Source organism: Chlamydotis macqueenii, chromosome 1, assembly GCF_036417535.1.
Source record: "Chlamydotis macqueenii isolate bChlMac1 chromosome 1, bChlMac1.mat, whole genome shotgun sequence".
Lineage (NCBI taxonomy): Eukaryota > Metazoa > Chordata > Aves > Otidiformes > Otididae > Chlamydotis > Chlamydotis macqueenii.
In genome coordinates this window covers 39,328,968-39,355,481 of record NC_141556.1, presented here as the reverse complement: position 1 = coordinate 39,355,481, position 26,514 = coordinate 39,328,968, and the positions used below count along the sequence as shown (strand labels likewise).

General features: G+C 39.4%; 1 protein-coding gene across 1 annotated transcript in view; it reads left to right on the top strand.

Moving 5' to 3' along the window:
• Positions 1 to 26,514, top strand: part of PTPRR (protein tyrosine phosphatase receptor type R) — a 152,527-nt gene that overhangs the window by 121,517 nt on the left and 4,496 nt on the right. The window contains exons 8-13 of the mRNA XM_086740037.1: positions 1,581 to 1,665; positions 7,635 to 7,714; positions 9,908 to 10,045; positions 16,675 to 16,785; positions 17,952 to 18,109; positions 22,044 to 22,157. Coding sequence (XP_086596163.1) covers positions 1,581 to 1,665; positions 7,635 to 7,714; positions 9,908 to 10,045; positions 16,675 to 16,785; positions 17,952 to 18,109; positions 22,044 to 22,157 — 686 coding nt within the window. The remainder of the gene's footprint in view (positions 1 to 1,580; positions 1,666 to 7,634; positions 7,715 to 9,907; positions 10,046 to 16,674; positions 16,786 to 17,951; positions 18,110 to 22,043; positions 22,158 to 26,514) is intronic.

The window sequence follows — 26,514 nt, the reverse complement described above, 5'->3', positions numbered from 1 at the left end:
AAAGTAGAAAAATAAAAACCAACACTGAAGTTCAAGCCTCATGTAGTAAGATGTTCAGAAGCCAAGTTGGGAAGTAGAAAAGAATCAAAGCAATTCATTATGCCCCATCTAAATTTTACTTAACTTTGCCTTCTCTTCAACCAGAAAAGTAAGAAGGTAGCTTTCCCTGCTTGGTGAACCCACGTAAAGGTCTGCTGTTGGATGCATCCTTGGCAAGCTGTTAGGGGCTTCATTTCTATTCCTCAAAAAAAAAAAACCCATAGCAGCCATGCTGGGCAGGATCAGAGACCTTGGGTCTGAAGGACGGTGGCCATGCATCTTTCCTGTGCCAGAGTTCTGGGCATGTCTGTGCCTGTGGAGTTAGAAACTGGCTGATTTTGGAGGAAAATCCTTAAGGAAATTTTCCAGTGGTGCAAGTCAAAGGAGATTTGCACTGAATAGGGTAGGTACATACCTTTTGTACCTCCTCATGTTCCCATGTGTCTGTAAGAGGCAATTATCTAATATGCCGCTGTCTCTTTGGATAAATGTCCCAGGCTAGCAATGAAGTTTTCAAGTCGCTAGTAATGACTGTGCTTTTAAGTAGAAGTATTAATTTACTGAAGATCAAATTCCAGTGGCCAAAAAAAAATCAGTAAAAAATGAAGATTTGAGTCAACTAAAGTATTTGTTAATGTGATTTTGTCAGATTGTTTTGGTTGGTAAAACATTCACCACAGTCGGGGGGTGGGGGTTGGAACCCGGCATGTTTCATCTTCCCATTTTCAAAGGGTTGTGTTTATTCAACTGTAAAAACACTAACAATGTTTCGGGACCTCAAAATCAAAATTATTCTTCTCTCCCTTAGACCGAGTGAAACATTTTGTTCCATTAAAAAATGGAGGATTTTTACTTTTAATGCTGAGAAACAATTTGAAAAACAGTAATTTTAAGTTGATCAGGAGTTTATCATTTGTATATTTTTGCAACATCAAGAAAACTGTCACATTAGTTACTTTCATATCTGCATATTTAAAGGAGACAACACAGATCAGTCACTAAAAGGTCAAAATGAGAATTGAGAGAAAGAGCTTCAGATTTTTAGTACACTTTTGAGTCATTGAATGCAAAAGACTAAGGCACTTCACTCTAGTAGTCTCTATAAAGAGAAGTGAGATCTTTGACGGATATTATTAATGGCTTTGCACAAAATGAAAAAAAATGTTTGCCATATATTAATATTTAATTATTTTCAAAGTTCCTCCCCCAATTATGTAAAATGTTGTGCTTTTCTGCTGCAGTACTGCACTTTTCAACTCCGCTTTTCTAGAACTATTGTGCATTTTAACCTCTCTCCTAGTTCTGTAAAAACTTTGCTTTTAATAATTCATCAGAAGTGTTCCTTGGAAGTCACCCCTTCGATATGCAACTCCCTGTGTTTATTAAAGGAAGGGTGTTGACAGGCTTGAGGTGGGAACCACTTTTTTTCTTAATAACTTTGATGTCAAAAGACAGTTGTGTAACAGCAGATGGCCTTCTGGTGATAATTTCCTGCATGGCTCCTTTGGAAACACCAATCTGATTTAATTTATTTTTTATAGGAAATACCAATGAATTTTGTGGATCCCAAAGAAATTGACATCCCGAGTCATGGAACTAAGAACCGCTATAAAACTATTTTGCCAAGTAAGTGAGTTAGCCCATGGTTTCGTACTATGACATTTAGTCCTGCTTTGAGAACATATTGCTGTGAAAATCTAGCAGCCTTTATCTTCGATCATTGTGTACCTATTCATAAATGTATTTATATTCTATGTGGAAAGACAGCAAAAGCCCAGTGCTGTAGAACTGGCAAATGCAAAACTCCTACAGGATGCCTTAGTAGGTACACACTTTGTCAGCATCCCAACCACATACTGAAATGCAACCTGGGTGCGTGCTGGTTTTCTCTGGAGGACAGCCCTAGGCACATGGGTAGAGAGAGGTCTACTGTGTCTCACAGTAGCTCCCCTGATCTGGAGGATGAGAGGACCAAGACTGCTGGCTCCATCACAGCCCACACCATCTTGCAGTCACTGAATTCCCTCTGGTTGGGCCAAGCTACTTGGGATCCTGTCCAACATTAAGTGGCCCAGACTAAAAAAAGCAAGTGCATCCTATCCTTTCTTGTAGCGGACTTCCATATCAGTCCTCTGGTGGTTTTTGTTTCTTTTCTTCTCCATGCACCAATTGGCTTTGTGGAAATCTGTTACATTATTTAGAAAACCACTCTCACACAGTGTTGCCTCATAGTCACTGTAAATTTGTTACTGCTTTGCTATACTGCTTCTGTATTTTCGTTGGCCTAAATTCTTTATTTCTGACCAAGTAACAATTGCTTTGGTATAATCAGAGGTGATTGAAAACTTTTCAGTGGAATAGTTTTCCTTCAAAATACACATTTCTCTAAAATGCAGCTATTTTCATAACATTTGTTGGGGGATAATGAGACATTCCATTTCTCTTTTATTAACCATTTTGTTTCATGTTCAGTTTCAAAATAGGTTGCAGAAGTTTTAACATTGCACTAAATATACACATGAATAGTTGAGTTTTTACAAATTTTGACATCACCAAAGTGAAAAAGTTCAGTGAGGACACTCCCACAGAAAAATGGAAACACATCCCTTTGCTTTTAAAATGGCAGCATATCCTATCAACTAGAAATTTGTTTTCTAATCATCTCTATAATGTCCTTGTAGGCCTATGTTATATATTAGTCATGCAAATTCCCACAGTTTAAATGACAAGATTTCTCTCAGCAAGCCTGAATGCATTGGAATTTGTTCACACCATACAAAGGCCTTGCAGTCAAATTAACGAAAACTGATGGCCTTCAGCTGCTAGATTAGTGTCAGAAATGTGATACCTAGTTAGGAAAGAAACTCATTGTGTGGAGTCTCGCTTCCCTTTAGCCCTCAGTAAAATTTCCATTGTCTTCAAGATTAGTTGATCTATTGCAACCAATAGTTGTGTGCATCTAAGTGCAACTGAGGGATGTTGAAGGAAATTAAAGAAAGTAACTGAATGCAAATTATATCCCAAGTAATCAGAAAATTCAGCATCCCTTAGAGTCTGGCCCAGTGTCAACAGGATGTACACAGAGGGTGAAATCCTGACCTCTTTGACGACAGCAAGACTTTTGCCATCAGCTGCACTGGAGCCAGGATATCACCAAGCCTCCTTCTGCCTGATGGGCAGATTTTTGGAAGGAGTTCTCCCTTCCCATAGCATCTCACATCTGAGCTGCCCAAGCCACCGTCAGATTTGCCTTCAGGAGGCCCTTGCGGATGTGCTGAGTCCTATTTCACTGCACCATGTGTTTTGAATTGGGACATGACAGCTGGGCTGTGGCTGATGCTGATGAGCTTTGAGAACCAGCATGCCTTTGTGTTTTCACCTCCAGTTAGCTGGGACGTGCCGCTAACTCCACAGCAAGTTTTCAGGCCAAGCACGCTGCCGGTGTGCACCACAGCTACTCACTGACAGGCACTTTGTAACCGTCCTTGACAGAAATCAAAAAGTCTGTTGTGTGTTAGCACCAGGCTCTTTCAAATAAGACATTTTGAGGATTGAGGCACATGCTCATAATAAATACTCACACACCCCACACCCTGTCCGAGAGGGTTTGGAAACAATTTGAGTGATTAAATAGAACAGCCTTCCTGGTTTCCTGCTCAGATGATATCAACCCGCTGCTTCATACACCCGTATCAGCTTTTCCATTCCCAGTGCTGGGTGCGTCTCCTGAATTGGGGCACCTGTGGTGACAAGTGACGTTTAAGGTGATGGATTATCTTCTAAAAATGCCCAGTCCTGCCAGCTCCACCCTCTGCGCTGTGGAGGATGTTCTCATTTTCTAAGAGATAATTCTGTGACAGGGTGCATGAGGGCAGGTTCTTGTTAATAGATACTACCCAGCCAGATGCACTCATGTGAAAGAAAGTGAATGCTTAATGAAAATTATTCTATATGGAAAATTATAAAGTGCAGGAAACGTTACATTTCTATGAAAGATGTTTCAGTTGCAGTATAACGGAGCCAACGCTCTTATGCAAACACAGGTAAGTGGCTAAACAGTTCCTTAAAATCACTGTTTCTCCATCCCTCCCTCCTGAGTGCGACCCCAGCTTCCTCCTAATCTGCCATCTCCATGTGTGCAACATACCCAAGGTACCTGGATGGCATTCCTTAACTCTTTCTGAAGAGCACCCTCAGGGTGAAAGCCTACATGAAAGCACTGGTGGCAGAACAGCAGATTCACAGTAGCATGAAGATAGGAAGCACTTGGTGGGTCAGACCCACAAATCCACAAACTGTTGCTTGAAGTGCTTGTGCTAAAACTGGCTCTGACACTCCAGCTAAAGACAAGGGGAAGGTTAAATCTAAATCATATGAACAAAGCACTTTATTATGCAAGCTTATAGACAGACGCTGGAAAAATCTTCTCTTGATGTTGAGAATTTTCAATGCAGAAGCACTCACTATGATAAATCTGTTAAGTTTTCCATTGAGAAAACCTGGATTATATTGGAAGTGCCAGGAAATTATTCAGATGAGATTAAAAAAAAAAAAGATACATAGTTTACAGGTGGTTTATACACGCCGTGTTTTGAGGCAGTTGTATTATTTACAAGTCTAATAGCCTATTCTCCACCTGGCAGAGAGTGGGAATGCAATCTGGTATGATTCTTCCACATTGTGTGTTAGAATGTTTACCGAATAATACGAGTATCCATAATTCATTTATAGACTGCAAGCAAAACCAGGCAAAATAGAGGTGGATGAATATCAAACTGTTTCAATATCTAAAAGATTTATGATCTTTTGGGCTGCACGTGTAAGAGCAGTCTGCCTCACAAAATTTTCATCTTCCTTTCCTGCTCAGAAAATAGAAATACCTGAAGGACGGCCCTTCTCACAGTATTTCAGTCCTACTGTTGGTAAGATAACTAGGACTGGACTAGGAGTAACAAATTATTTATATTATTTAAATGCTAGAAATGCAAACATATCCATGCCCTAAAGAATTCAGAACATAGCACTGGAAATGGAAGAAAAAAATGACCACAGCACATCATACCCACTGTACAAGAAGTACGTGGGACAAAGCCCTGGGTCTTCATGACAAAACGTGTTCATGGAGTGGATGATCCTCCAGCATCAATGGCAGTGGGAGAGGCTGTCCAGCAGTGCCATCATAGAGCCCAGCTTGTTCCCTGCAGCAGGCAGTCTCATGGGGGCAAGCTCCAGCCCCTTTAACACCCTCCTATTCCTCCAGCCAGGTAAATTCAGGCCAATATTAATTTGTTAAAGATGGAGTTAGAGGAAGCTGCTTCTGTTCTAATGGGAGAGCTATTCCAGACTTCCTAGACTCATGAAAGAAAACAGCAGTAATTTTGCCTCAGTTAAAATTGTCAGGGACATTTTTTATCAGTAATTATAAGTGCTTAACAGCTCTGCTGCTTTTCAAGATGCTTTACAAACATTGATGAATTCAGCCTTGCAGTCACCATCTGTGTCTTTCTGCTGTAGCTTCAGACTCTCAGACTTTGCCATCCTTGAGGAAAAGATTACCTCCAAGGTATTTGTCATTCAGGAGGAAGCTAATTACTTCCATTTGTGTCTGATGATTGCTTAGTGGCTCTGGATCTTTAGCGGTGCTCAGGTTTTCCTCACTTCAGAGCTGAGTTTACAGCATTTATCTATTTCATAACTGAGCAGGACTGTTAATTTATAAAAGATTCCCATTCGGAAGCAGCGTTTGTTTGGTTAATTGGAGTTGGAAGGAGGTCTCAGAAATTGTGAAACTAATTTAGCTGCTCCTTAGTAACAAAGAGATTTATCTCAAGACAAGGTAATTAAACTGGATGTTGAGTCTGCTTGGAAGGGGTTTTTTAAGGTAGGGGTCAAGCTACACCAGAATCAGAGGCATTGTGTGAGCTAGAGGAAGCGGGTGTTTTTTCAAGGCCACGTAGCCTAAGGCATTTGTGGAAATGGCTAATAATCACTCTGTGCTGAAAAGGAATGAGAGGTTTCCTGTCCTCATATTGTTAAGGGGGGAAAAAAAAAAAGCTCTAAGTGAAAAAGTTGGGAAAGCTAGTACAAAGAGATCTTAACACTAGCTAACCAGGGTTCATGTTGTGCTGGTAACGCAGAGGACAAGGCTTCCATGCACAGGCTTTGAACTAGAAGTCATGCATTCGTTTGCAGATTTTAAGAAACGTACTTTCAAAACACCAGCCTGTGTCCTGTCCAAGACACTCCTGTGACCTCCAGTGGGAAAAGGCCATAAAGTATGCTTGAGGTCATCCCTCCTCTTCCTTTAATTTGCAAAGGTTTTATCTTGTTCTTTTAGGAACAGGATGAAAAGTCACAAAAGGAATCCAAAAGCAACTCTGAAAATACCAGGTTTTGGTACAGCATATGTACATCAATTATATATTTCTTGTGTAAACAACAGGGCCACATAATAAATAGTGTTTTCTTACCACTCTCCAGTTCAGCATCTACGTATGTATCTTGGAACACATTGCCTAGATTGCACCCACCAAAGTAGCTATCTAGAGACTATTTCCAAACCAATAGGTATCTGTATACTGTCAAAAAGCTGATGATTCTAATTAAGCAAATTGCCAGAAGAAAATACTATTTTTTCATACAGAAATATCTCCATATTATTTTGTTAACAGTAGAATATTTTTTCAGAAAATATGTTAGGAAAGTCAAAGTGTGTCCCGAGACAGCCACAACATAGGCACAGAGGCACCTCACTGAACTTCTCCTTATCTCTTTCTGTTAGGCTGTGTAGTTGAGAATTTACCAGCTTTAATTCCAAAAGGGTAATACACGGGGGATCACATCTTCACAAATGAGCAAGCAAAAACTGCCTTTGCAGGAGGGATTTAGTAACCACCAGCTCTATACTCAACTGATCTGGCCCCTACTCTGTTCTAGACCATCCATGACAGTGAAGGAAAGAAGAGTGTGAAGGAAAATGTCCCTATATTTTGGCATTGTGTCTCCAGTTTAGTACACATGAATGGTCACAAATTGTGTCAGATGAAAACATAGAGCCGAAGGGAAGGATATGGATTACCTAGTCCATCCCCTTCCAGTGAAGTTAAATTGGTATGAAAACATATAGCTGATTTCATCCCAGGCAGAGGGAACTTTTCTTAATTTAAATCCAACTGTAGTCGTTGGGATAGTACAGCTTCAGGCAAAGATATCAAAGTTGAATCCAAAGGACTTTGTGTAATTATCTGGCATCATGCAATGATATGACACAGGCTTCAGAGACAGTCTAGGCAGGTCAGCGTGATACTCACCACAGGCAGACTAGACCTTGCTGAACGTTGGCTGGACCTCATAGTGTTGCTTCAATGCTCACAGCTTGCTGAGGTACTTCTACACAGCCCAGCACTGTGCAGTATAGGTGTACCTCTGTTACATGTGATGGTCCTTTGCAGAGGGAAGACTTCGGTACATAATGCTTTAGTGCTTGACAACCCCAAGTAACAATAGATTATTTTCTTCAACAAGTCTTTGATTCGCTATAGAAATCTTCTAATTATGGGTTTTCTTTTCAATTTCCATCTTCCTTGTGCTCTTAGATCCTCTAAGCAGAGTGTATTTGAAACCAAAAAATCCATCTGACTCCTTGAGTACCTACATAAATGCTAACTACATTAGGGTAAGTAAATGTACAATCTTCATGTGCTTTTGAGACAATATTTGATTTTCCACATGAATAGCTGATTTTGCCAAGGTGCCAATCATTTTATTCCTACCCATCTTCATTGATAATTCCTAATCTTTTTGTCTACATTGGTGTGATAGAAATAGTTTCATGAGCTGTTCGTAACAAAGACCACATAGCCATGAATGTACTCAAATGGTTGTACTCAAACATTTATGAAATAGTTCATTAAAAACATTAAGAAACACATGCATTACTATTTGTTTACTTCAGTGTTTACCATTTAATATTGTCCTACTGCCTTATAGTAAGGAAAAGAGGGGGCAGACATACCAGTATTTTGGTAAAGAGAATATCAGAGTCAACAGCAGTATAAGCTGTATGGTTGCTCACTGCAGTCATGTTATCCACAAACAAGTTCAGTGGTGATGGATTTTTTAAATGGATAACTATATCAATTGATAGTCCTGAAATGATCAGTTAACTAATTAAATAAATACTGTAAAAAGTTTGTGAAAAGGAGCATAAACGAATGTGTTAAATACACATATGTGCACCAGCACACACATTCGTTCACGTTTTACTCCCTATATTGAATGGTTACATGATACAAAGACTTCACCAGCATGAACCCTGTTGGAAAGCATTATTTCTAAGCATCAACTATGTTATAATCCTCGATGACACACACACAGAGCCTTCTTGAACTTGTGGCACAGGGTATGCTGAACAGACTACTGAGAAACTACTTCAGTCATGTTTTTGGAGCGTAGTCCTCTACTTGCAATATTAAATGTTTTTGATTAGACTTATATACCAGATCCTCAGCTGGAATAAGTGCGTGTGAAATTTGGCCCCTGAGCTCTATGATGATGTTGCTTATTTAAATAACAGTACATGAATATATAATATGCACATCCCCCATGCCCCTTAGCCTGCCTCACTTTACACCCTGTACTTTCAGTGTTTTATATGAAAGACATCATCACATAACTAAGCAGATCATTTCTCTTTGGAGAGCAACTCTACCATCAGCCAGGCCATGTTCTGAGTCCTCTGAGGTCTCCCTGTTCCCCATGCCACCACCCTTCAGGCCAACATACAGTGATCTCTCCTGCTGCTAACACCAGTTCAACCATCAGCAATTGCAGAAAAAAAAATACAACCCAGAAAAAAAAAATACAACCCATCAATGAAATGAAATTTCACATCTATGTGTGCAATATCCTTAGACTTACTGGGATCCTGACAAACCTGTCTTGGACAAAGCATATTCAGGCAGATTGGTGAGTAGAAGGAGGACTATTTATACCAGCTGAGGATCTATCCCATTGGTTCATGCAGTGAGTAATAGCTGTCAGGGAGAAAGGCACCCAGAAGGGAGAATCATGGCTAGAGGCTCCCACACCACCTCCAGCTGTTCTCCAGTCACTCTTTGCCTTCAGACATTGCCAGGCTGGCCTAATCTGTGTTACCATTGGGCACCCTGTCACTGCAGAAACTCACAAGATCTCAACTGAAAAATAAGAAAGCAATCCCTTGTTTTTCCCATTTCTTCTTGCCTTTCCTTTTCTCTCCTTCCCCACTGTTTGCCTGACCTTTCTTTGACTTACTATACACTTGTGTGTCTCAGGGCTCCCTATATTTATATGCTGTCCCTCCTATAAAGTCTCATAAAGGTGCTCCTCCCTTAGTAAAGATGCATAGCAGAGTCTTTGACTCCACAAGCATTCATGTATTTTAAGTCTTTTTTTCCTGTCATGAATATTTGTAGAAACCAATTTTATAGTTCTCACTTTTTTTTTCTGTGGCTTATTGACTGTAAACTATCTTGTAAACACTGCAGCAATATAAATTATGGATTAAAGTACCAGTGGATGATGGAAAGTCCCAACAACCTGGAGAACAGAGTAAGCTAGAAGAAGCTAAGTAAGCAGGGAAATCTGAGAGGGATTGATGTAGTCTCAGGACCGTTTCAATCCATCAAATCAGTAGTTTTCAGAGGAAAAACTGTTCTACTGAAAATTTTCTAATCTGCTCTACTATTAGTCATAACTGCTTTCAGTTCAAATAACTTTTTTTTTTAATTCCAGATTAATTTTTCTGCTTTTTTTAGAACACTCACCTGCAATTTTGATCGACCACATGAATTTAAAGTAAATGCTTTTGTGTCTGTTTCTAAACCAGGGATATGGAGGCAAAGAGAAGGCTTTCATTGCAACACAGGGACCCATGATCAATACCGTGAATGATTTCTGGCAGATGGTTTGGCAAGAGGACAGCCCTGTCATTGTTATGATCACAAAGCTGAAAGAAAAAAATGAGGTATGACAACTAGCCAAACTGATAAATTATTCCTATGTCTGTGTACTGTAGAAAGAACCTTAGCAGATATGGAAGGAAGCTGGCAGATAACCGTTTTTTAAATACTCTGGTAATGGGCAATGTGAAAAGTAATGTTGGGGCAGCCAAACACACCAACTGCAATTGCATAGCAATCAGAAGAGATGAATTTAAAAAAAGACAAAAAGGAGCTCCATTTTCTAGATCTGTGCTGTTGAGTTCGCATTTTTTTTTAAGAAACACCTCATTTATCTGTTGGTCACCTCTGTACTTCTTATTACTTTCTGGTATATGAAGAATAGATGGTTAGTGTTATGATTAGAGGTTTCCTGACATGGTTGAAGCTTGCACTTTGCCATCATGGCAGGTTTTGAATCCATACCAGATACTACAAATCTTCTGGACCATCTCAGAAATAGAGTTTGGGCTCTCAAGTGCCAATACCATGGAGGGACTTAGCCAGAATGGAAATACGTGGCTTCCTACCTTAGCACGAAACAAAGATGACAATTGCATTTTAATTGGTAATGGCTATCTGCCTGTTATACATTCTGTGACTTTTGGAGGGATTCCCAACTACATCTTTAATAGCTTTATTTAGTATTCATGTAAATTGTTGCCAGGCTTTTCTTTATAGTGCCAGACTCATATTTGTGAGTGCCAGACATGAGGAACAAAAATCACTCTCCTATGCAGAGGGCCAACACAAAGCTCTGTTCTGGAAGTTTGAATGTTAAAGAAGTGGGCTTGTGAACAAGAGAGAGACAGACATGAAGGAGTTTGCCTTTTTTTCTTGAGTGTAAACTGCTAGACTTGATAGCAATTCCCAACTCCAGGTAGGTGCCTCAACCAGGTCTCAGGCAGATAAGCACCAGAGCCATATTGCCCCTGCTCTGCTCACACCTCTGCTCTTCAAACTCAGATGCATGTGATGATAGAAAAATAGAGTTTATTCAGGGAAAGTTCCCAGTCTGGGTGATCACGGCACCAAGATCCTGAGTGCATTCTAGTGATTTTAAGAAAGCTGTATGTAAAAATTAGGTTGGGCCTGTAAAATATCCCAAGATGTATTTTCAAATCAGGTGCCATTTTACACTAAACTGTTCAAACAAGCGTCCAGAAGCCTACATTAAAAAGATTGCTCCTGAAAACTTAGAAAACTTACCCCAGGCTAATTGGCCAAAAGAATAAGCATTTCATGAGGAAATGCTGACTGTTTAAACACTCACATCTGACACTGTGTAAGAAGAATGACTTGAAAGAAGTGCCCAGTGGTTTCCATCGTGTCAGGAAGCCCCGTGTTTACCTGAGTTACGCAAGCTCTAGGCACTGGTGTTTATCTGCATTGTTGTGGCCTGGCAATGGTAATTTCCTCCTAATAGAAAGGGTGGGGAATCTCAAGTCGTTCCCAGGCTATATAGAGAGGCCATGTTTGCACAAGCTGTCCTGCCCTGTCTAGAAACCTTAGGAACTCTCCCACCATTAGTGGGTTCCTCCTGAAACCTTGCTTGGTGTTGAAAGAAAACAGCTTAGCTAGTGGCTATACTCAGCATATTAACTTCACTGTTAAAGTATTTGCTCTCTATAGAGAAGGCAAGAGCAGATGTTATTTACCGTAATAGCACTTGATATTTTTTCTTCTCTGTGGTCTGCTTTATTTCCATCGTTTTCAGGGAGGTATACCTGCAGTATACACACATACAAATATCTTCATATTTGAAAGCGTATTCATCCAGTGATCCACATCCACCCTTGTGCAAATAAAAACCCATACCTGCCTCTCAGGTATAGGCCCCATTCCTCTGTTTGTATAACATCAGTCAGTCTCCATTTGAGCTGTAATGTACTATAATGTATAAAGTGATAGCTAAGATGGGAGCTCTCAAATGAGAGACACATGCAAAACCTTAATCTCAAAAAAATAATTCATTTATTTAGCATAAGTAAAATTGTTTAGAACATTAGTGTCCTAGTTCAATACAATAATGTGATGAACTTGCAATAAGAATGGGAATTGTGTGAAATTATGACCAGCAAAGGTTGCTACAGAGTTACTTCCTTCCATGAGATGAAAAAACAGTTAAGACTCACTGTGATAACAGTTTTTTGTAAGACAGATGAAGATATAATATGAAAGTAGAGTGCTAAGCAAAATACTCATTTCAACTGTACGAAAAAAAAATGTGGAGCATTAAATCACTGGATTTTCTTTCTTTTTCATTTTGAAGTCTGTTAAAAAAAGGAGACTGATTTGTAAATGAGAATAATGCTGAAGGAACTGTGAGTGCTGTGAGTATTTTAAGCAGAATCTGTAAAACCTATCCTCAAAACTACAGAATGTCTGAACAGATTGGAAATCTACCTGTGCAAGGAGAGGCCACAGCAAAGGAGCTTCTGCATGGATGAATAATGAGAAGTTTGGAATTCTAGGCTATAATTTTAGGGTTAATATGAGGAAAAACACATATCATCTAGTAATCTAGGTACCCTCGCTCATCACTGAAGAGCAGTAGTCATCTCCAGAGGGTGATCCATCCCACTGCAAGAGAATGAGATAAATCGTCCACTGAAGGTGACCATCTCTAATTCTGTAGTAATATTTTAGGACATGATCTTACAAAACTTTATTTACAAGGCACATATAAACTTCATATATTACTGAGTTTAGTCAAGACAACCGAGCAACGGAAATTAGACAAGTATGTGGAGTGTAAGAATTTTATAAAGTTCTATACAATTTTATAGAGAAGTTTATAGACTTCTGTTGTATCAGCTGTTTTTTGTAGTTATGCTGTGCACTCCATAGATAATACACATCTAGTTTGCCTTCAAACCTTACTTGCAACATTGCCTGTTAACCAGGAAATACATTTTGGGAAGCATAAATAAAGAATACTCTGCAGCATTCTGTAAGAAGAAAGGACTAGTACTGACAGATGCATTAAACAATGTATGTTTATTCAACTCAGATAATGTAAATCTTGTTGTCAGTAATTATCTAGGACAATCTTGTTAACTCAGTGTTTAAAGCTGATATTATTTTTCATGTAACATTTTTTTCCCTCAGCTGGTCTATAGGCACACTTATCTACGCATAGCATAGGAGATTTTGGAATTCGGAAATCCTACCTTTTACAGAATTCGCATAAGCCTCTTTGAAGCTTACTTATTAGTTGAGTATTGGCACCATAGATATGTCTTAGGTTTTGGAAAAACTTAAGAAGATTTGGTCCTAACTTTGAGGATTTTAGTATACGAAGGCAAATCCTGCAAGCCCTCTTAAAGTATACGTCTCATGCTTGAATTAGTAGTGACAGTAAATAGAGGGCAGAAGTAAAAAGAGATTGTGGAATTGAAGTTTTGTTGTAATTATTCATTATGTTCTGTGTTGGCCTGGTTATTGGGACATATAATGTGTAAATTTTTTGGCATAGCTATATGGAAAAATAAACAAGAAGTGGAGCTGAAGTAAAGCAACTTCATAAACATTTGAGAAATATTAAACTAATTTTGTTCAGGGTCCAAATCCAGGGAAAGTAAAGCAGGCAAATAACATGTCAGCTGAGAGAGCCTTCCTCCATTCAGCAGAATTGGGGGACCAGGCTGCCATAGGAGCACTTCTGGCAAGTTAAAAAAGCCTGTGCTCACGAGTACAGACCGACCACAGCAAATAGGTGGCACAGCCAGACCCTACTCAGTTAGGGAGAACCACCTCAGTAGTGGACCCATGAAACCTAGCACCTGGCAGGCATGGGATGGGGCATGCAAGGAGACGGGACAGGGGATGGAGGGAGCCTAAGCCTGCAGCCCTGTCACAAGGGGAAGGACAAAGGCTGAAATCAATTAAAGGTCATGTGAGATACTCTTTCTTGTATAAACTTCCTGTTTGGATCAGGAATTATTTTTTTTTTTACAAAAAAAAAGGTCAGGCACCAGATCAGAAACAAGTAATCATTTATTAGCAAAAAGCAAACCAATGGAAATGAACCCGAGGAGGGAATTTGAAAGATGGCAGGAAGATGAGATTTTCCACATGAAAGTAAGAAGATTCCCAGGCTTTTGGCTGGCATGCAAGTTGGTTGGGATTCCTTTTTTTTTTTTTTTTTTTTTTTGAGCTTAAGCATCTTTTAAAAAATCCTGCTCATAGCTGTTATATGTTTGCTGGCTACATAGAGGATTGCCAAGCTCACAAAATATGTGACCTATTTAGAAAGTGCTCTAATAGAGGAATATACTAAAAGAAAGAACAGCAAAGAACAGAATCAGAACCAGCGCAAAGAGTGCAGGTGGAGGACTATGTGATGATAAGAGCAAGTGAATTCTTCCTTTTTTTCTGATATATTCTGTAGGCAATAAGTTTTTACTGATTACAGACATGAGGCTAGAGAGCAGCCTTCTTAACCATTATGTTTACCTTTTAAACAGGTTTTAAATATACCTACATAAAACCAGTGGAATTTCCTCTAAGGTTCAAGCAATAGCTTGAGGCAATTTACTCTTTTTTGCCAATGCTTCTGGGATTTTCTATATTATTTTTTATATGTCTGTTATGTTTATCTCTCCCATATTCATCTTTATCCCTTTATTACAATTAACTTTCAAAAACATCCTAATTCCCCCAAATATCTGTCTTCTTAGAAGTGCCTGAACCAGCTGATCCCAGCTCTATTGTCAAGGCTATTTTTTTAAAGCAGTAACAAATGATATTTTAAAAAGATGCACGGGGACTGTGTTAAAAATAATCCATTGTATCTCACTAAATGTAGACAGACTGTTAAATGAAAGTTATTTTAATGAACAGCCCCATTTCATTGTCCACCCAGCGCAAGTTGCCAATTCCAATTCTGGGAAAGAGTCAAGAAAAACACTGTTCTGGAGTGCCTGAAGGCTTTGTAGTGAGCGTTGCATGCTGCATTTATCAAGAAGTCTCAGGGGTTGACTCAAGTATTGTCGATTGTCAGGGTACAATTGTGTGTTTAGACTTTTCTTTTTCCCATATTAGAACAGAAAACTACACTCCCAGGGAGGAGCATGAATTGCAGATCTGGCGGATGATAGTAGCTGTATGTGTCACATGAGGGGACTGTGAAACTTGTGAACACTTTTTTTTCGTACAAATTTCTGAGTATTTTATTGCCATTCTTGATGTCTTCGGGGAGACAGCAAATTTAGGATGTTCCAGTAATTCTGCAAAAGACAGGATTTGAATGAAACCAGTCAAACTGGCCAGCATTATTTCAGAAAATGTGGCTTTCACACACCTTGCACTATTAAGGTAATGAGCATCTATTTTTAGAAAAGTATTTATACAACAGAGATGATTTGCTTCAGTTAGCTATTGGGTTATCAAGTAGAGGAGCAACTTAAAGATCACACCTGGTGGCAAAGCCTTGCATTTCACTGATATTTTTTTTTTTTTTGGGTCATTTTTAGCAGAATTTACTGGGAGTCATGCTTTATGGCAATTAATTATATTAAAGGGATTGTTTCATTTTGCTGTGTAATGTAGGCTACTGTCTAAATATATACCAGTTTCTTCAGCAACAGTTTCTGAGGAAATACAAACAAGTTCTTCTCTTATTGTAGAATTGTCTGTTCTCTCAGTGTTTGTTTTTACCTGTGTATTGGATATTAAAAAGTAGATTTTATTTAAATGTTGGGAGTGGTTTTTTTATTCAATGAACAAGTCAAATTGGCTAGCATTATTTCAGAAAATGTGGCTTTCAAACACCTTACACGTTTAAGGTAATAAGCGTCTATTTTTAGAGAAGTATTTATACAACAGGGATGTTTGCTTTCAGGTAGACTATAGGGATACTTTAATGGAAATTAATATAAAGTTGCAGTTGACTTGAAGACAAGCAAACTATTGTGGGGGAAAAATAAAATGGTTCATGTTGTAAATACTATTTCTTCATCTCCTTTTTAGTAGATGCTTGTCAGATGCATTTCTGAAATAGTATAACACTACTGATTCATTAAGAATTCTGTATATAATTTTATGTAGCTGTAGCAAGACTGAAGATTTTTTAACATTCATTTCCAGGAAGTTATATAGTAGACAACTCAGATTCTGCAAAATGCTTTAACATGCACTGTAAGTCCCGTGGAATTCAGTAAGATCTAAGGGCACATTTACATGCTTTGTTGTATCAGGGCTCAAGAGAGTAAAGAGAATAAAAAGTCTTGTCTTGTCTGGAAAGACAAATTCTGAATGTCTTGCTCAGAAGGAAATCCCATTTGGAAACAGTAAACTTTATAAATTTAGTTCTATGAATTAAAGAACGTTCTAGGAAAAAAAAAGAACCTTTAATTTTAAACGTGGAAAATAATTTCTTTAACTGAACTTCATTGAGCTTTTAAGAATAAAACCAGCTGTTTAAAGTGTTCAGTGATAGAGATCCATGTTTGAAAAACTTGGATCCTGAAGATCAGGCCTAAGTCATTCGTTCAGAATCCTGCAGTATCTTATTTAGGAATGCTTCTGACATGAATTAACACCTCAGTTGAATTCATCTGGACTTTCCAGACAAATGAATTCTATGTAAAAGTTAGATATGAATATTGCTCCAGGATCCAGTTTGTTAACGATACGGATGTTTACTTTCCAGAAATGCGTGCTCTATTGGCCAGAGAAAAGAGGAATCTATGGGAAGGTTGAAGTCCTTGTTAACAGTGTGCAAGAATGCGAGAACTATACTGTCCGTCAGCTTACAATAAAGGTAACAGTCTGCATCTGAAAGTATTTTTCCTAATGCTTTGTTTTTTAACATTAAATGAAGTTAAAGTGGTTTTTTTAAAGGATAATTTTTTTGCAGGAGGAGTAACTGAGCTACGAAGCTCGCAGCTGCAAGGTATAATTGAGACCAAAGCGGTGGAACACTTACTTACACTTGCTGCTTTGTGTCAGTCTGGCAATAAAAAGGGCTTCAAAAAGAGTGCAAATTTCACTCTCTTGAATTACATTTGCTTTGAGGCCTTTTTAGCATTGCCAAGGTGATGTAAAGGGATCTTAGTTAATACAAGAACTAGCATAGAATCATGCAGAAAAAGATATGCTGCTCATGTTGTGTGCTGACTGCATCTATAGCCCATTTGGGAAGCTAAAAATATGAGTATATAAGGAAAGCTCCATGCTTTCATGGTTCTGACTAAGTATTAACTGTGCAAAACACACAGGCAGATGCTCCTCTTGTAAGTTACTCCCTATACTACATTTACATGCTATTGGATTGCATCATCTGCTGCTCCTGACAGAGCATTACAGTAAATAATGAATTGGGAAAATTTGTTTGGTGTTTCAGCTCAGGCAGTGAGAAGTCATATCAGCCAAGATAAATTACTCTAGCCCACATTTACCCTCTTTGCTTGTTGAAGTAAGAAGTAGCAGCCTCCGTTGAAGAGAACTGGGCAAACTGGGGTGTTTGATTCTTCTAGAAGGGCAGTTCTTCTGCACCTTTAACTTAAATACTCTTGTAATTTTAGTATCAGGCCCTTATGATAATGTCCTTAAAAGGTAGCAGAAATATATAATAATTTAGAAATTCAGAAGCTCAGATCAAGCTAATCTCTGTAGAACTTATCGCTGATGTATCACAGTCCTCTGACAATTCCCAATTGACAACACAGTCAGCAGGTCCGTAGTCAGATGGATAGAGTGGAACTTCTATAGCTGGAAAAACAGCTAAGTTTTCAGGTGCACAAACCCTTCTTACAACTGTGTCCCTGGAAGCATGCCTGTTCCCTGCAATTGCATCCTCTGAGTCTAGTAAAAAAAAAAAGTTAAATCTCCTTTAACATTTTTACTGTCTTTTTACTGTAACATTGAATGAAATAAAAAGAACTGTTCACCACAAGTGTGCATATAAAATCTTCGTGTTCTTTTCAGCAAGGGAGTCAGTCCCGGAGCGTGAAACACTACTGGTATACATCCTGGCCGGACCACAAGACCCCCGACAGTGCTCAGCCTCTGCTGCAGCTCATGCTGGATGTAGAAGAGGACAGGGTGGAATCACCTGGCAGAGGGCCTGTCGTTGTGCACTGCAGGTAATTTGTAATCCTTCTCTTAAATGACTGCCCAAAGCAAGGCCACAGCAAATCACATCAAACAGTTCTTCTCCTAAACAAAGAACATACTGGGGGAAAATTCCCTAGATCCTCTTCATGGTAATTGACTTTTTCAGTCATATTTGAGGATTTGAGAGAATTCCCTTGTTGCTAGCAAATAGTTTCTGAACAGTTCTCCATTTCTGCTAATGAACTCTGTTTTTAAAAGAGCAGCTGGAAAAATGGGAAAATGTTTTCTGGGAAAATAAGAAACATCTTCTGTTTCTCATTCATAATCTGCTTTCTTTTTAGTCTTTTTATATAATTGCATACCTGAGTCAGATGCAATGTCCCGTGACTGGTTGGCTAAAATGTTTTAAATCAAGTCAATTTGGAACAGCAGGTATCAGGTACAAATCTGTGAACGTTTTCACAAAGGCAGTTGGTTTGATACTCAAGAGCAAAGTGTTATTCAGTACTCAAGAGCATGGTGTTATTCAAACAAATTATAATGACCCAGAGAATGTCCTTCTAATAATTCTAATTAAATTCCATTTTGTTGCTTTATATTGATTCATTGTCACGTGTTGCAATTTAAGTAGTAGGAAGTAGTACTGGATTCATTATAATGGTGGAAAGAAGTAGGTGAAGCAAAATGGAAAAAAAAAATAAAATCAATGTTTCCTTACTTGCTTTGTCTCATAACTGTGATGATACATCTCTTCCACTGGGGATAGTGCTTTTTTTTTTTCCCTAGAAGTACATCGAAACCCGAACTTTTAATCTTGAACCACTTCTTTTCAACTCCATATTTAGGAGATTTAGAGAAATGGAAGCCAGATTTGAACCACCCATAATTTTGCAAAACCTGAATGTGATGAATAAGGAACTTTCCCAAATTTTATACAGCTGGTTTTGTCAGGAATTGTAGTTTCCCTATATAATCCACAAATCTGTGAATGGATATTGAGAATCCTGTTTTTCCAGTAAGGATCTTCAGTAATGAAGGTCTTCAGAAGACCTGGATGTCTTTCAGAGACGAGTGGTATGACAGCAAGTTCTGTAAGCATGAACTATAATTTATTCATTATTAAAGACCCAAGTATCCTCTAAATTGCGATTAAGTTCTTCTGTGATAACTAAGCTATCAATACGCGCACTACACTATGGTCTACAAAATGGGTAAACTCACTCACACTTCATTTTCTAGTCGGATAGTTTCTTCCTTTTAATCTGAGTTGCAGTTAAGGTCACTGAGGTCCTAGAGAGCCTGTACACACTTTTAAACATGGGCCTCAGATACAAATGCACACTTCTCAGTTATTTCCAGAGGAGCATTACAGTGCACACTCAAACAAAGATCCTTAATCTGAAGCAGAAATGCTTTAATAATTTCTTGATATGACAAAAGTGGAAAAAAAGTAATTAATTTTTTTGTATATGTCTTCTTGTAGCCTATAAGCATAGGGTGCTGTCTTACATACTGCAGAGACGAGCCCATTCAGGATATAAGAACAACTTGACTTATTTTAGCAAAGTAGTTCCTATTCTGAAAAGAATATGAAAAGGAGTAAACATTTGTTTTGGTCCTTCAAATCTGCAGATTTGATTATACACACATCAAGGACACAGGTTTCCAAAGGAAGAGAGTTTTAAATTCTTATCAATCTTTATAGTGGAAAGGAATGGAAAGGAATATAGTGGAAAGGAGTGTGTTTCCTCTCTCATATCACTCATTGAAAGCATGTGGTAAATATGGAAAATATCTCCTTAGTCTGGCCTTTGGATGTGTAGTTAGTACTTCAAAATAAGTTTGGCAACTAGGTGGTTTGGGATCAAATACAAGTTTTAATTGAAAGATTTAAAATATAAAGGGATTTTTTTTTTACATTGAACCAATAAGGAATAATTAGAACACAGAATTCTATTCTGCAAATTTAAAACTAATTTAGCCCCATTTAGTCAGTGAAAGCCGAGTTGCTTGAGAATCTGGACCACAATGCCATTTTCTACTTCCCAGAAGAACCAGCAATTTGGCATATTGGAGGACTTGTAAGAGTTTCTTAAATGAGAATAAGGGATAAAATTTTCATGCTCAGAAACTTGACACTGTTACAGTTATTGCTGGAAATTTTTGCTTTTCTTTTCTCATCAGCTAGTGCATGAGCATACTTTATAAAAAGCATACTGCCTGCATCTCTTAATCCTGAAATCATAACAGTCCAATATTCCACACTCCCAATTAACAGACCCCAGTCATTATGAATGAGCTGCTACACCTTAAAGTCCTAAAAAAGAAGGGAAAAATAGAAATATGTATAACAGAAATGTGTATATATAACATGTTTGGATGCTTGAAAATACTTCAAAGTAAGTAGCTCTACTTATTTTCCAGATATAGCAGGAAAGAAATGCCAGGCAAGTGAAAAACAATGTCGTTTTTTATCTTGCACTGTCTGAAATAAAGCTATCTAATAAGACAGGACCAGCACGCCTGAGCTGAGGAAAAAAATGTGTTAGAAAACTCTGGTCTTTGTTTCATACATATTAAGAACCTGTCCAAGTACACTTAATCCACCCAAAAAAAAAAGGGAAGAAAAGAACCCTTCATTTTAGCCAACTGCACTTACATCTGAGTTGTTTAAACTTGTTAGCTTTGCTTTCAAGGGTTTCAAACTATTTGAGGAAGAGAATGGGGGTACGCATTTGATTGCTTTCTCCAAATCCCTCTTTATAAAGTATGTCCTTCTCCATTTGGATACATTTATCCCATAGATATTGATGTCCAAAGACACAGGCTGTCAACTCAGGATCTTCGGCTCACTCGATCCTTTCTTATGCTGCCAGTTTTACATCTCATTATCCCCTCATGGTTGGCTTAGACATCCTGATACATTTAATATCGCTCGGTCCTCTTGGAAATTTTCACTTCCAGATGAGAGGGCTCTTGAGTCTCTAAAGCACTGCTATCTTTCATTCTGTGGTGAGTAGATTGTGATTTGTTTCAGCTGCAGCAAATGGACATACTCCTGGTAACACTTTGCGCCCAGATATATCAAGCTTCCATCTGAGACACTCCACATATTCTTCCTGGCATTAATTTAAATAACTCTTGCAGTGCAGTGCTCTAATGAGGCAGGTACTATTCATACCCAGAGAGTAAGGCAAGGCACCAAATGGTTAAGTATTTAATATAAAGCCAGGCATGGAGATCTGGACCACTGACTCCAGGTTTTAGCTATTTTCATCACATTTTCCTGCTATGCAGCAAGACAGGGATGAGCTGCACTGAATTTCACATTACTTAAGCAGGAAACAGTCAGGCACAGATTCTAAAAACTGTTGGAGGCCCAGGGAGTGAAAATAATGCCACAATGGCTGTTTCCAAGCAGGCATCAAGAACACCTGGAGAGTTACACTACCAAGTCCTTCTCCCTCCTGCAGAATCACAGGAGAAGGAGTTAACTTCATCAGCATGGTTCTGGGTCCTTTTTACCTTCATGGTTAAAGGTATAGTTAGCAGAACCCCTGTACACTTTGACGGCTTCAAACATAAAGCCCCATTGACTTTTGTCTTTAGGTGGGCTTTCCCCCCAGCTCAGTGCATATATCCATCATTTGCTTGGACACTGCCAGAGACTATTTGGACTTTGTAGCGCTAATGGAGATTGTTTTTCTTACCAAACATTTGTGTCCAAGCTGGAAACATGTAAGCCTCACAAATTGCCCACAACTGGACTGCTGGAACAGTGCACCCTTTCATTTTTCTCTAAGAAAGTGAGCTGAGAAGTTACCCTTGCTAGTCATGCACCCAGGAACCATGCTAGAACCATGTTGGTTCTAGCAATTTCATGTTTCATAATTTTTGTGTTTTCCACTTAACTCTTTTGATCTGTAAACTGTATTCACCTATTAAGATTTGCCTTCTTTTCAGCGCTGGCATAGGAAGAACTGGATGTTTTATTGCCACGGCCATTGGTTGTCAGCAGTTGAAAGAAGAAGGAGTTGTAGATGCACTGAGCATTGTCTGCCAGCTGCGAGTGGATAGGTGAGTTCTAGAAAAACCATAAATCAGTCAGTGATTCTGAAATGGTTCAGTAATGATCAGTCATGTTTCAGTAATGATTCTGAAAACTTTTTCACAGTTGAACGTTGCTTTACATGAAGTGGCTGCCATCACATTTGCTGACTCTTGCGACAGCATTAACTGACTATTCAAAGTAACATTTGTGTTTAGATCTCGAGTAAGGAATATTGTTTTCTGGGTGAAACTGAATGAGACTCCACTGAATTAAATTCTCCTGAGATGGTAACCCTGTGGCTACTGGGCACTTGGCACTCCTCTTTTCCTCTCCTGGAGCTTTCTGCTGTCTGTGGCATCCCACTAGGACACAAGAGACACAGGGTGATCTGGAGGCAAGGGATTGTCTTTGAGCCTGGACTGACAGGGACATCCAGGCTCATGCTATGCAGCAGAGAGCGCCAAATCTGGTGCTGTTGCTATTCCCTCAGCTGTGCTGGGGTCCTTTTGAATTGGCTTGGCAAACTGTCCAGCTTAAGAAAACAGCAAGGCATTTGTTACGGAATTTTCTTAAGTCAGATCAATTCCCTGATTGAATTCACAGCTTGGGAGCAAAAACATTGTAAGCCAGCATTGTTGCAGAGTACTTTGTTTTGTGAAACCATAGCTGAAGAGAGATTTGTGTTGGAAAGGAGGATGTGGGTATTGTGTACAATGGAAGCTGTTGGTTTGGTTGTACTTTTCTTTCTTATTCTGCTCAGCGAAATGAGATTTTGTATAAAGTAAATAAACAAGGTTGCACCAAGAATAGAGAAGTCTCGTTCCTCTTCTGCTGTAGGTACCAGGTCATATAATCTCCTTGCAAGTATCTTAACTGCTTCTGACATGCATTTATTCTTTAAACAGAAACAACCCCTAAGGGTGCAAATGCTAAAAAAAGAGCTTAGGTCAAAGGGTTGGATTTTTGTGTTCTGAAGAGCTCTGAAAGGTGCTGGAATCATGAATTGCAGAAGGACCAGAATCCATATAGCAGACTGTGTTTATGGATCATCTCCTCTGTGTTGCCCTCCCATGTGCCTTCATCATACTAGAGGTTGTAATGTGATACTTACAGGGCAACATGAGCCACTTGGAGTGTAAAATTCTCCAAAGGGACATCATGACCTAAAAATCTCAGCAACAAAAAAAAAAAAAAAAAGGAAAAGCTGAGGGAAAAATGCTTACTCTGTTTTAAATTATCAGCTCCAAATATCCAACACTCCGTTCTGATTATCTGTTCATCTTATTGAAACAGATTTGTAGTGTTCTCCTCCATTTTAGTATTTCTATTGTAAGATAACCTTTTTCTTATTGCTTTTACACTTCACTGTAGAGAAGTGGAAGCAAACTCTGGTCTCAGCTACATCATTTCTAATGTCGTTATTTCAGACAATGAAAAAATAATCAACATTTTCAGCATTATAACTGACAACACAATTTCATTGAGTATATCTGATTAATGAACTTTCTTATACGTATTAGTATCCTAGATAAACTTGGAAAGAGAATGGAAATCTGACCCAAATATAAACATTCATAACAGCATTCTCAGTGACACAAAGCTTGTTATAAAAATCGAGTCTTGTGATTTGCACATTTCTGTATTTTTTTTGAGTTTCAGATTGTATAAATAGACTCTAGAGATCTTACTTAAGGCACCTCAGCTTCATATTCTCAGGCATTGCTTGAGACAAAAAAAAAGTATATCTAGGTTTTAATGTTTAAAGACATTTTTCTGAGCAAAACTCAGTAACCAAAAACTCTTTTTCTTTCATTTTTTTTCCGATTGGCCATATTGCAGAATGGATCTCACTCACCTGGCAGTCAGTTTATAGCAAGGATTGCTAAGGCAGAGCTTAGCAGCCTGTAAGGCTACAGTAGACACTGACAGGCCAACCAGATCAGGGGTTCATAAAGTGGCTGAGTATCACTGTTACACGGACAAAGCTCCACGAGACCAGTTTCCCACTTTCTCGTGATGAGCCAGTCCTGTCATGGTGGTTATTGGCAGGTGGCATGTGAGATAGGGTCATAACACATGGCATGAAATTGGCAAAATGAACTTAACATCCCACTGCAAGAGCTGGCTCTGGCCATAACTGTGTTACTTCAGTTAACTGTGTTAACTTCAGTTACCAGCATGGCCAATGTTAGCAATGGGGTACAACCAGGAGCAGAGCAGGAACAGAGATGAGGCCATCTTTCTCATGATGCTGGCCAGTAGCTGAGCTACAATTTGTTCTTTATACATAAGATTGCCCTCACAAAACAGCAACAAAAAAAAGAGAGTTCAGCAGAAAAGGATGACCATCTGGGAGACAGAAACCTGTCCAAGAGGTACAGTGAATATTTCATCTCTGATACCTCGTCTCCACTAGGATCCCAGCCAGGCTTGCTCATGCTCAGCGCTGCAACATCCAAACACAAACCCACTGATGCAACACTTGATGGTATCCACTTGTGTGTGAACTTTTTGTCACATGGGCCCATGGCCAAATTTCTACCAAAGTGAATTGAGCAACAGGAGACAAGAAATAAGAGCTGTGTTTGAGGGACTTGCTGTGTATTCTTCCCATTGCCCAGCACACTAGGTGAGAATCAAACAAGCATCCAGGCAAATTACAGATGATGACAAAAAGTTATGCTGAAAAACAGATTAATTAACTGCCTGTCTGGAAACATTTTAAAATAGAGGTCCAACAGGGAATGAGACAGGAGAGAGCTATTCCTAGATAAGTTATGTCCAGGTGCCACTTTCTTCTTAGCTGTTCACTGTAAGTTAAGGGGTGAACAGATCTGTCAGTAATTATCTATGCTGAGCTAACATGAGGAAGTGGACCATCCACTCAAAATCTTGACCCAGGATGGAGATACAGCCATGCTCAGTATGGATTCATAGAAAGACAGACCCACAGGTCTGCTCAGCTTGCTTTTTTTTCCCCGGTTCATTTTTTATGTTTGCAACAGAAACAGGAAATGTTTGATGTGAGGCATCTTGAAGACTTACTGTGATATCGAGAAACTTTGCACATTCTTAACCTTACAGGCACATTCTTGGAATGACGTCCAATAACTCCACTCTTGGCTCCTCAGACAGGATGAAGAGAGTTTCCAATGTGCGTCAATTCATTGTTTAAGTGTTTTGACTAATCGCCTCAGGTTAAAAAGAAAGAAATCCCAAACCCTGCATCACATTCATTCTGGAGCAGACTAAATCCAGCTGCACTAGCAGCAAGCCAGAGGGCAGGGTAAAAGACCCTTCCTTCCCTAGGCAGAGCTGGTCACAGTCCCAGAGCCCTCAGGATACCAGGAGCTGTTTCTTCCGAGCACCACCCCAGAGAGTCCCAAAGAAATGGAGAGCCCAGCAGCTCACAGAGGAGCTGGCAGCGTGGGCTGGCAGAGGACGAAGGCTGCACACTCGGAGGTGCCATAGCTGTGGATGCATCCCTTCTGGCCTTCAGGGACATGGGAGAGGAAACCTCCCTCCTTGAGCAGATTTCCTCCTGAAATGCTCTTCCACGCAGCCTTTTGCACAAACTGATGTTTTAGGGTCACAGATAATTCCTTGCTATAAAACGTGAGCCTTGCACAAGAACAAAGGGGAGAAGGACTTGGGGATATTAGTAGATGAAAAGTTGGAGATGAGCCAGCAATGTGTGCTTGCAGCCCAGAAAGCCAATTCTATCCTGGGCTGCGTAAGAATAATTGTGGCCAGCAGGCAGAGGGAGGTGATTCTCCCCCTCTACTTTGTTCTTGTGAAACCCCACCAAAGTACTGAATCCAGCTCTGGGGTCCCCAGTAGAAGAAAGACATGGAACTGCAAGAGCGGGTCCAGAGGAGGGCCATGGAAATGGTCAGAGGGCTGGAGCACCTCTGTGAAGGAAGGTTGAGAATGTTGGGGTTGTCCAGCCTGGAGAAGAGAAGACTCCAGAAACACCTTTTTGCAGCCTTTCAATATATGAAGGGGGCTTATAAGAAAGACAGAGAAAGCCTTTTTACCAGGGCCTGTAGTGATAGGACAAGTGATAATGGTTTTAAACTAAAATGGGATAGATTTAGAAGAGATACAAGGAAGAAATTTTTTTACAATGAGAGTGGTGAGGCACTGCAGCAGGTTGCCCAGAGAGGTGGTGGATGCCTCATCGCTGGAAACGTTCAAGGCCAGGCTGGATGAGGCTCTGAGCAACCTGATCTGGTTGGAGATGTCCCTGGCCATGGCAGGGGGGGTTGGACTAGATGATCTTTAAGGTCTCTTCCAACTCAAACCATTCTGTGATGCCGTGGTTCTATGAATCCTGTGTATAATAACTCTGACAAGGCCAAGTTGTCTGAGCCACTGTATAGC